The following is a 12,041-nucleotide window of genomic DNA, read 5'->3' as shown; positions in this document are numbered from 1 at the left end:
CAACTTTATGGACCACGCATGTGGTTTAGCCGAGCAGAAGCCCAGTTCCAGATTCGGCAGATATCTTCTGATTCCACGCGTTACTTTCACGTGGTGAGCGCTCTTGACCAGGAGACAGCCACCCAGGTTGCGGATTTCATACAGTCACCCCCAAAAGAAGGCAAATATGAAGCATTCAAAGCGCTAATCATTGGGACCTTTGGCCTCTCATGTGCCTGCCTGCTTCACCTGGACGGTTTGGGAGACAGACTGCCATCAGCATTGATGAATGAGATGCTGGCCCTGGTTGACGGACACAAGCCCTGCCTCATGTTTGAGCAAGCGTTCCAAGAGCGACTGCCTGAGGACATACATCTGCTGCTGGCCGACGCAGATTTCAGCGACCCCCGGAAGGTGGTGGCCCGGGCAGACGTGCGGTGGAAAGCCAAGATGGAGAGCGTGGCATCCGTCAGTCAGATTACCAGGCCACACGCCCAACAGCGGACCAGACCAGGCCCGGCAGGGGGGCACACACAACACAGAGGCAGGAGTGAGGAGGCCAGTGAACAGTGGTGTTTCTACCACCAGCGGCAGGGCACAAAAGCCCGCCATTGTCGCCCACCCTACAAGGGCCAGGGCCAGCTGCCGCTAATGACTATGGCGACTGGCCACCAAGACAGCCTCTTATACGTATGGGACAAACAGTCAGGACGCCGCTTCTTGGTCAACACCAGAGCGGAAATTCCCGCAACAGGAAGCCAGGACCCACCCTGAGGGCCGCAAACGGCAGCACGATATGGACCTATGACACCCGCACAGTGCAGCTGCAGTTCAGCGCCAGCCAGTTCATGTGGGACTTGACACTGGCCACCGTGGCCCAACCACTCCTGGGGGCGGACTTCTTGCGAGCTCACAGCCTGCTGGTCGACTTGCAAGGGAAAAGACTGGTACATGCCAAGACTTCCCAGATGTTCTCCCTGGGTGAAGCCAAATTGCCAGCCCCACACCTGGACTCCATCACGCTGTCAAACAACAAATTCACCAGAATCCTGGCGGACTTTCCATCGATTCTGGCACCGCAGTTCACGACAGCCATGCCCAGACATGGGGTTCAGCATCACATCCTGACCAAGGGACCACCCCTCCATGCCCGTGCACGAAGGCTCCCCCCGGAAAAGCTCTGCCTGGCAAAGGAGGAGTTCAAGAGGATGGAGGAATTGGGGATCGTACGGATGTCCGACAGCCCATGGGCCTTCCCCCTGCACATGGTGCCCAAAGCAGCTGGGGTTTGGAGACCATGCGGCAACTACCGCAGACTGAACGAGGCTACAACTCCAGACCGCTACCCTGTGCGGCACATACAGGACTTTGCAGCAAACCTGCACAGGGCAAGAATATTTTCCAAAGTAGGCCTCATCTGGGGATACCATCAAATCCCGGTGCACCCTGAAGACATCCCCAAAACAGTACTTATCACCCCGTTCGGCCTGTTCGAGTTCATCTGAATGCAGTTTGGTCTGAAGAATGCCGCACAGACGTTCCAGCGGCTAATGGATGAGGTGGGACGCGACCTGGACTTTGCGTTCATCTATTTGGACGACATCTTTATAGCCAGCAGTAGTTGCCAGGAACATCTGTCCCACCTCCGCCAGCTCTACTCCCGCCTGAGTGATTTCGGCCTCACGATCAACCCAGCCAAATGCCAGTTCGGTATCGATACCTGGGCCACAGGATTACCAAAGACGGGGCAACACCTCTACCCGCCAAGGTAGATGCAATCCGCCACTTTGCCCAGCCCAACACAGTCAAAGGCCTACAGAAGTTCATTGGTATGGTGAACTTCTATAGACAATAGTCAGTAGGTGCAGGAGCAGGCCATTCGGCCCTTCTAGCCAGCACCACCATTCACTGTGATCATGGCTGATCATACACAATCAGTACCCCGTTCCTGCCCTCTCCCCATATCCCTTGACCCCGCTATCTATAAGAGCTCTATCTAACTCTCTGTTGAATGCATCCAGTGACTTGACCTCCACTGCCTTCTGGGGCAGAGCATTCCACATATCCACCACTCTCTGGGTGAAAAAGTTCTTCCGCATCTCTGTTCTAAATGGCCTACCCCTTATTCTTAAACTGTGGCCTCTAGTTCTGGACTCACCCATCAGCAGGAACATGCTTCCTGCCTGCAGCGTATCCAATCCCTTAATAATCTTATATGTCTCAATCAGATCCCCGCTCATCCTTCTAAATTCCAGTGTATACAAGCCCAGTCGCTCCAATCTTTCAACATATGACAGTCCCGCCATTCCAGGAATTAACCTTGTGAACCTACGCTGCACTCCCTCAATAGCAAGAATGTCCTTCCTCAAATTTGGAGACCAAAACTGCACACAATACTCCAGGTGGGGTCTCACCAGGGCCCTGTACAGCTGCAGAAGGACCTCTTTACTCCTATACTCAATTCCTCTTGTTATAAAGGCCAGCATGCCATTAGCTTTCTTCACTGCCTGCTGTACCTGCATGCTTGCTTTCATTAACTGATGTACAAGAACACCTAGATCTCGTTGTACTTCCCCTTTTCCTAACTTGACTCCATTTAGATAGTAATTCTACCACCGTTTCCTCCCCTCAGCAGCCCGTATCATGCGCCCTTTGTACACCCTGATGTCAGGTAAAGGCAAGGACATCACTTGGGACGAGGAGGCCGCAGCCGCTTTCGTTAAAGCCAAGGAAGCCTTGGCGGATGCCGCAATGCTGGTGCACCCCAGAACAGATGTTCCGACCGCACCGCACTCACGGTGGACGCAACCGACACAGCAGTCGGCGGGGTGCTGGAGCAGCTCATCGAGGGGAGCTGGCAACCCCTGGTGTTCTTCAGCAAGCACCTATGACCACCCGAACTCAAGTACAGTGCTTTTGACTGGGAGCTGTTGGCACTGTATCTGGCAATCCGGCATTTCAGGTACTTCTTAGAAGGCAGGCCGTTCACCGCGTTCACGGACCACAAACCGTTGACCTTTGCATTCATGAAGGTGTCTGATCCTTGGTCGACTCTCCAGCAGCGACATCTGTCCTACATATTCAAGTACACGACGGACATCCAGCATGTCTCGGGAAAGGACAATGTCGTGGCGGACACACTCTCCAGACCAGCTATACAGGCCCTGTCCCTGGGGGTGGACTATGCAGCACTGGCGGAGGCGCAGCAGGTAGACGATGAGATGCCCAGCTACAGGACCGCAGTCTCGGGTTTGCAGCCGCAGGACTTTCTCGTAGGCCCAGGTGAGAGGACCCTTCTGTGCGACGTGGCTACCAGCCAACCTCGCCCCATCATCCCAGCAGCCTGGAGGCAGTGAGTTTTCGACTCCATACACAGTTTTATGCACCCGTCTATCAGGACAACCGTCCGGCTGCTCTCCAGCAAGTTTGCGTGGCACAGACTTGGCAAGCAGCTCAGTGAATGGGCCAGAAAGTGCGCGCAGTGCCAAACAGCCAAGGTATAGTGGCACACTAAAGCCCCGCCGCAGCAATTTGAACCCACCCACCGGAGGTTCGACCACATTCATGTGGATATCATGGGCCCCCTACCAGTGTCCCGAGGAGCGTGGTACCTCCTAACTATGGTAGACCGGTTCACAAGGTGGCCAGAGGCAGTCCCGCTCACCGACACATCTGCTGATTTCTGCGCCCGAGCACTGATTGCAACCTGGGTAGCACACTTCAGGGTACCGGCCCACATTACCTCCAACAGAGGCGCCCAGTTCACATTACCTCCAACAGAGGCGCCAGATTGTGGTCGGCTGTGGCCAGCCTGTTGGGAGTGCAGCTACACCACACAACTGCCTACCACCCACAGTCGAACAGACTAGTGGAACGCTTCCACCGTCACTTGAAGTCGGCCCTCATGGCCAGCCTGAGAGGACCTAACTAGGTGGACGAGCTTCCCTGGGTCCTGCTTGGAATTCGCACAGCGCCCAAAGAGGATCTGCACAACTCGTCGGCCTAGTTGGTGTACGGCGCACCCCTGGCCGTCCAAGGAGAGTTCATACCAGCCCCAAGGGGGCAAGAGGAAGAACCCGCAGCAGTCCTGGACAGACTATGTGAAAGGCTCGGCAACCTGGCCCCCATACCGACTTCACAGCGCAGACAGACCCCGACCCATGTACCCAAAGACATACAGAACTGTAAGTTTGTGTTTGTACGAAGGGGCAGACACCGGGCACAGCTACAGCGGCCGTACGAGGGGCTGTTCAAGGTGATCAACAACAATGGGTCCACGTACATTCTGGACATTGGGGGGAAAGAGGAGGTTTTCACGGTGGACCGACTCAAACCAGCCCATGTGGACTTGGCACAGCCAGTTGAGGTTCAGGCACCGCGGCGCAGAGGCATACCTTCCAAACAGAGGCTGATCCAGACTCTGGACATTGGGGGTGTATCGCCAGTTCTGGGGGGGGGGGGGGGCGATTATGTGGCGACCCACTTTCTGTGCAGGCGAACCAGCTCACAAATATCCAGCGCGCTATTTGTGACTTTGAGACTTTGGTAATGTACCTCTGACGTCATTTCTGCCCGGAGAGGGCAGGCGCTAGGGATTAAATGCCAGTGCCGAGAAGTTTGAATAAACTAATCTCGAAACGACTTACCGACTGCGTGTCATTATTTCAGCACTGTGTGTAGCACATCGCTACACTCCATTACTTTCTCTAGATGCTGCCTGATCTGCTGAGTTCCTCCAGTATTTTGTGTCTGTTACAAGTAGCCTGTGCCAGTGCTTTGCTTCAGGAGCCTCCACTGCCATTAATTTGTATTTTTACCAGCTTATTCTACTTTGTTTTTGTTCTCTTGTATCGTTATCTAATTTCCTTTACAAGGGCTTAGTTTGCCTGTGACCAACAAGGCTTCTCTGGAGCAGCCAATTATAAAAGTAAATGAATAAATCTTATGTGCTTTAAAAACAACTTGTCAAAAGCCTGAACAGTTAACCAGACAAGTGAGAATTAAGGTTTCCTTTACAAATAAAGTCCCTAGTGTAGGTAATTATCTCATAGTTCTTATTAGGATGGAATTATGTAAAAAAAAAATAAAGAAATTAGGGGCCATGACATTATTTTAGTAAGTAGAATTAATAAGAATGTGTATGTGTTTGAAGCGAGGCATGTGTTGAAGTCCTAAATGAATATGTGTTTTTGGCATTCACCAGGGACAAAGATGTGTATGTTAGAGAAATAAGGGAGCACTGTGTTGTCAAAGTAAATTTATTATACTATCTTGAGATTCATTTTCTTGCAGGCATTTACAGGAAAATAAAGACATAGAATATATTTTTAAAAACTATACATAAAGACTGACAAATAACCATTGTGTAAAAGAAAACAATTTATGAGAGTGTATGTTGTAGAATCCTTGAAAGCAAGTCTGTGGAATCAGTTCAGAGTTGTGGTGAGTGAAATTATCTACTTCCATTCAGGAGCCTAATGGTTGCAGGGTAATAACTGTTCCTGAATCTGAATGTGTGGGACCTAAGGCTTCCGTCCCTCTTGCCCAAAAGTTGTAGCGAGACGAGAGCATGACCTGAATGATGGGGGTCTTTGACATTTGATGCTGCTTTCTTGTGGCATTGCTCCATGTAAACATATTCAGTGGTGGGGAATATTTTGCCTGTGTTGGACTGGGCTGTAACCACCACTTTCTGTGGTCTTTTTATTTGTTGCTGGGCATTGGTGTTTCCCTACTAAAGCATGATTGGGATGCTCTCTGCTGTCCATGTATGGAAGCTTTATGATTTGTATCAGGAAGGAAGTGTTAGACCTATCAGTACACATTAGGTTGAAAATCTCGAGTACCTGACAGAATCTAACCCAGGATAGGAGAATTTTGCACCTTTGTTAGCTACAGGCAAGGTAGTAGAAGACTGGAGGATAGCTAATGTTGCCCCTTGTTCAAAGAAGGTAGTTAGGCTAAGCTTGGAAACTACAGGCCAGTGAGCTTTGCCTGAATGGCAGGGGAATTGTTGAAGGTATGTACGAGACGGGATGTACGTTCATTTGAAAGACAGGGATTGATTAGGAATCAGCATGGTTTTTGTTCAAGGGTGTCATGTTTCATAATCTGAGTTTTTGAGGAGCCAACTAAGAAATTTAATGAAGGGAAAGCAGTAGATCTGATTCCTGTGGACTTTGGAAAGCCATTTGACAAGATCCCACATAATGGGCTCATCCACAACCTTAAGACATAAGGGATCTGAGACATGTTGACAAAAGTATCCAAAACTTGCTTAGTGATAAGTATGCTGTTGTGCAGGTTTTGTTTCTGACTGAAGGTCAGAAACCATGGTCAACATTGATAAAATGGCAGAGCAGTTTAGATGGGCTGAATGGCTTAAATATGTTCCAATGTCCTGTTGTCTAACAGGTCTGCAACCAGTAGTGTAACTGTAGGGATCAGTGCTGGGACACTTATTGACTGATATAAATACGAGAATGTAGGTGGGCTGATTAGTAAGTTTGAAGATGCCATGAAAAAAGAGTTATAGATGGCAAAACCTGGGATACACAGTGGCATAGCTCAGCTAGAAAGTTAGCCTGAGCAAAGGCAGACAAATGTGAGTTCATGCATTTTGTGACGTCAAATGTTGGCACAACATGTAAAGTAAGTAGCTGGGACCTTAAGAGCACTGATGTATAGAGGCACATGACACGCAAGTCCATGTCTCCTTAGAAACAAAGAGACAGGTGGATATGGTGGTCAGGCAACCATTTGTTGTTTTTGCCTTCATAGGCTGAGCCATTTATTATAAGAGGACATCACATTACAATTGTAAAAAAATGGTGTTTTGATGGCATTTAGACTATTGTGAATGGTTCTAGGTGCCACGCAGTTGTAAGTATGTGGAACAGTGGATAGAGTGCAGAAGATACTCACCAAGATAGTGTCTGGAATAGAGGGGTGTATTGGAAAGACTGGGGAGGCTGTTTATTCTCACTGGAATGTAAGAGGCTGAGAGGTGACATTGCAGTGGGTTCATTAAACTACAATGAGCATACAGTAGTGTAGGAGTCTTTTTCTGGGGGCAGGGTGGTCTTTAACTAGGAAACAGTTTAATGGAGATCTGAGGGGATTTTTTTTACACTGAGGGAGGTGATTATCTGGAATAGACAACCAGAAGTAGTAGTGGAGGACAGGTACTTGGGATAGGAAAGGCAAAGAGGGATATGAACTTAACGTGGGCAGATGGGATTAGCGTACACAAGTATCACAGTCAGCATAAACGTGATGAGCTGAATGATTCTATGAATTGTATCCCTATTACAGAACAGTTCTGTTTCCTTTGCAGGTGTTTCAGACCTTGCACAATACTGGACAGTCTTCCATGGTGAGGGACTGGGTAATGTTGTCACTGTCGAACTTCACGCAGAGAACTCCAATAGCGATGGCCATGTGGAGCCTGTCTTGTTTCTTTGTCAGTGCATCAACCAGCGCATGGATCTCAGCTCTGTATCCTTACCAAAAAAATGCACGTGTACTTGGAATTGAAAATTCTAATTCTAAAATGCATGCTAACTCTGGAGTTGTTAATTATTTGGGGTATTTCTGTGACCTAACAGGGTTATAGGTGCCAGGTAGTTACCAAGTATGTTAAGCATAACTACGATCTGCAATCCTGAAGACCACCATATAAATTTACATATTTATCTTTTATGTTTTATTGCTAAGTTCTGGTGAGTGTTATAATTTTTCTTGTGTTTCATTACTGAGTCTCTCTGAGCCAGACCACAAGAGTGAGAGGGATAAATACAAAGCTCAATTCTTTAAACTGGGATTGTGGCAAATTTGGAGCATGTTACAAATGAATTGGAGCAAAAAATATTGTTTCATTTTCATGGGTGTTTGTATTGATAAACAGTAAGTTGGCGTGGTGGTGGAATACAGGTTGGGATTGGATAAATGGAGGCGTGGTCCAGCTTTAGAATCCATGGTGATTTTATGTATCTAGAGTAATGAGAGCATGTGCATGAAAGATTTTATATTTTAGTCAGAGATACAGCATGGCAACAGGCCCTCCTGGCCCATTAAGCCTGTGCTGCCCAATTACATCCATGTAAACAATTGACTTACTAACCTGTACACCTTTGTAAGGTAGGACAAAACTGGAGGAAATCCACATGGTCGTTTGGAACATGTGCCAAACTCCTTACAGACAATGGTGGAATTGAACCTGGGTCACGGGTGCTGTAATAGCAATTATGCTAACTGCTACAACTACCATGCCACCCATGATGTATGAAAGAACACTCCCTTCGTTGTTTACAAGTTTGTCAAGTCTTGAAATATTTTGCATCCACCTTTGCACTTAGAAGATCATTTGTTCAGAGTTGTGCCTGGCAGACAGTATCCCTTTTAGAAGTACCACAATGTTAGCTTGAAGTATATTGAATTGCCTCAAGTCACCAGGGTTTGGCTTCTGAGACAAAAGGGGACTGTGCTACAACTGAGCTAAGATTTATATCTTATCAAAATTCACAAAGTATATGAATTCTAGAAATTGTAGCAGCTAAGATGCAAAGAATGATCTTGTAAATGTTCAGTGAAATGTGAAGATTGGAGGAGAATTGTGTGCAATTATTTGAGCTTGAAGTTAAATTGCAGTTGGATTGATGCTGTGTTTAATTTGGAAGAATAGAAGTAAATCAATTGAAATGAAGCTTGTCATGTGCACAAATACCTTGGGGAGCAGGTCCAATGAAAAACTTGCAGAGGCTCATCACAGGTATGTAGGTACAGCCAATACATACAATAGCAATTGTACAAGTCAATTGAAGAGAAAGTGAAGATAAAAAATGAGCTAAAGCAATATCTTGGTGCAAAAAACAGACTGTCCATGATAGCACAAGAGGTGGCATATAGTATTCTGTTGCTAAGGTAGGGTTAGGGTTGTGCAGGTTCATTCAGGAACCTGATGGTTATAGGAAAGTAGCTGTTCCTGAGCTGGTGCTGTGGAACTTCAGGCTTCTGCACTTTCTGTCCCTGACCTATATGGTGGTGACCCTTGATGATGCATGTGACCTGATAGAGGTGTATAAGGTGATGAGAAGCATTGATCGTGTGGATAGTCAGAGGCTTTTTCCCAGGGCTGATAGAGCTAACACAAGAGGGCACAGTTTTAAGGTGCTTGGAAGTAGGTACAGAGGAGATGTCGGGTAAGTTTTTTTACACCGAGGTTGGTGAGTATGTGGAATGGGCCGCTGGCGACAGTGGTGGGGGCGGATACGATAGGGTCTTTTAAGAGACTCCTGGATAGGTACATGGAGCTTAGGAAAATAGAGGGCTATGGGTGACCCTAGGTAATTTCTAAAGTAAGTACATGTTTGGCACAGCTTTGTGGGCCAAAGGGCCTGTATTGCGCTGGAGGTTTTCTATTTTTCTGCCGCCTTGAGGCAGTGCTTCCTGTACTGTGGTCATTGTGGATAGGGCTGTGCCTGTGATGGACCAGGCAGTTACCATTATTCTCTGCAGTCTCTTACATTGGGATTGATGTACCAGTCCATGATGTGACCATTAGGATACTTTCAACAGTGTATGTGTACAAGTTTTAGAGGATTTGGTGACGTGCGTAAACTCCTTAAGCTTCTGAGAAGGTAGAATTGCTGGCTTCAATTTGCTGAACATACTGCTATTTGTAAATTGAAATTATTTCTTAACTCCCTTGCCCAGCCTTCCCCATATCATCAGCCGAATGGGTAAATCTGAACAAGTGGATGTCAACCTCTTCTGCTTACTGGCTATGGACTTCTACAGGAAGCAGATTGACGAGGAGCTGGATCGCCGGGCCTTCCAGTCAGTGTTCGAAATGGTGGCAACTCCTGGCACTCCATATCATCAGCTCTTGTCCTGCCTGCGAAGCATTCACCAGGTTGCCCAGTTCTGATTTTCAGTGTCAGCAGACTTGGCACATGGGGAGAACTCCTTAAACACAGTGGGACAGATTGCCAGAATTCATTTGCAGCAGACTCAGTATTCTTAAGTCACGTTCCCAGCATGTTCCTTCCAAATGATCTGAATCTTTCAGCTACTTGTTGTACTGTGGTTGTATGTCTAATTTAGTGCATATAATCACAAAACATTAATCTTCTCAGGATGTAAGATGTGGTAATATAAGTATAATTTGTCTTTTAACCGAAGATTTATATATCATGTAAAATATGTATGATTGTAAAACTCGTGATGCATGAATTTACCCCATAATTTGCAATGAACAAAACCACTATGTTGAATGTCTCCTACGCCTGTCTGTCCTTGGCTATGGATGGAGTTTGAATGTGGTTTAAAAACAGGTGTGAATGTGATGTGTGAGCGAGTATTTATTTTCATTTGGTGCGGGCCCATAATACATCATTGATTTAGGTTTCCATCAAACAGCATTTGATTCCTTTAATGAAATAGTGTCTCTATGTACTATAAAAAGAAAAAATATATTTATTATTAGCTATGATGTTAAAGACATATCATGATCTGGTATTCAGGTCTTACTAGAAGAAAGAGCAAAATGTACCAATTCTATCAAGGTGACATATTCCGTGGAAAATGAAACATAGCATATTTGGATTTGGTATTATGAGGTTAAACATTAAAGAGCTCAGAGTTTGGAAGCATTCAGCATCTTGGCTCAAGAATCCTTCATCAAATTACTTGTTTTCCCATTTTGGAATTTCTTTTTCAAATCAGAGATTTGCAGTGCAGTTGCGCAAGTAAATTTGCAAGATTAGACTGATCGTGCACCTTGACTAAATGATTATTTGACTATATAATTCCATTTTTGATGCATTGAAACAGAATCAGCCATAGAAATGCTTCAATAAAGCAATAATCTTGTTTTATATTTAGGATTTGTAGTGCTATACAAATAGGGTACTCCCATGTTTTGTTGAGGTGTATGTGTGTGAATACATCTTTTCATCTCTTCTTCCGCATGCCTAGTACTGGGGCAGACACTTGATTGGTTGCACATGACGCTAAGATCGAATGAAATTGGCAGGGCTACCAGGTTCATTTGAGTAAAATACACTTAATCTACTTGATGTTAGGGGAGGGGGAGGAAGCTTGAGTTTTCAATGTAGTTTCCAGATTTAACGTTGTACAATCTTGTGCTTCTGTCATGTTCTGGCAGTGTGGTTTAAATATTGGCAACAAGTGTCTAACAACCTTAGAACTCGGCCAATAGCATAAGTTCTTATCACAGAGTGGAAAGTTACACATGGTATAATATTGTGACAATGTCCTGACACTGACACACTGTCACTGTGTCCTGTGTTAGACTGTGTCTCTACAGTTTTTCTTAATTTATATATCTCTTGTAAAGGCTAAAAAGACTGTCAATAGTAACACAGATACAGTAAAGCTGCTTTAAAATTCCACAGACACTCAATATGACAAATGTTTATACAATGGCTATGACGGACACATGGCTAGAGCCCTTGTATTAAGTGTTAGTCCTCATAGTACCATTAAAACCTAGCTAAAATGTTGCATTTTAATTCTAAAAGACTTAATTTGCACTTTGGAAAATAATAAAAGGACTTGCTGAAGCAGAACCTCCAATATGTGACCTTTTGTATTCAGCTCTGAATTGAAGAATATACTTATTGGCTACTCTATTTGGTACACCTCATTTATGCAAATATTTCATCAGACAATTGTGTACAAGCAACTCAGTGCAGAAATGCATCAAGACATGGTCAGGAGTTTCAGTTGTTGTTCAGACCATCAGCACGAGGAAGAAATGTGATCTAAGTGAATTTGCCAGACAGGGTGGATCTCAGAAACTGCTGATCTCCTGGGATTTTCATGCATCACAGTCTGAAGTTTACAGAGAATGGTGCGAAAAACAAAAAAAAAAGTCCGGTGAGCAGGAGTTCTGTGGGCAAAAATTCCCTGTTAATGGGAGAAATCAGAGGAGAACGGCCAGACTGGTTCAAGCTGAGAGGAAAGCAACAGTAGCTCAGATAACCATGAGTTACAACACTGGTGTGCAGAAGAGCAACTGTGAATATGCAACACATTGG

The 12,041-nt window shown here is 45.8% G+C and overlaps 1 protein-coding gene across 2 annotated transcripts in view; it reads left to right on the top strand.

Moving 5' to 3' along the window:
* The window catches only part of htt (huntingtin), a 264,099-nt gene extending 253,846 nt beyond the window's left edge, over window positions 1-10,253 (top strand). For both annotated transcript variants that reach the window (XM_059974136.1, XM_059974135.1), the window contains exons 65-66: window positions 7,316-7,476; window positions 9,694-10,253. In XM_059974136.1, the coding sequence (XP_059830119.1) occupies window positions 7,316-7,476; window positions 9,694-9,907 (375 nt within the window). In that variant the 3' untranslated portion in view covers window positions 9,908-10,253. The remainder of the gene's footprint in view (window positions 1-7,315; window positions 7,477-9,693) is intronic.
* The last annotated feature ends 1,788 nt before the right edge of the window (window positions 10,254-12,041 follow it).

The sequence above is a fragment of the Hypanus sabinus genome, chromosome 7 (genome assembly GCF_030144855.1).
Source record: "Hypanus sabinus isolate sHypSab1 chromosome 7, sHypSab1.hap1, whole genome shotgun sequence".
NCBI lineage: Eukaryota > Metazoa > Chordata > Chondrichthyes > Myliobatiformes > Dasyatidae > Hypanus > Hypanus sabinus.
This window is presented reverse-complemented; position numbering and strand designations above follow the sequence as displayed.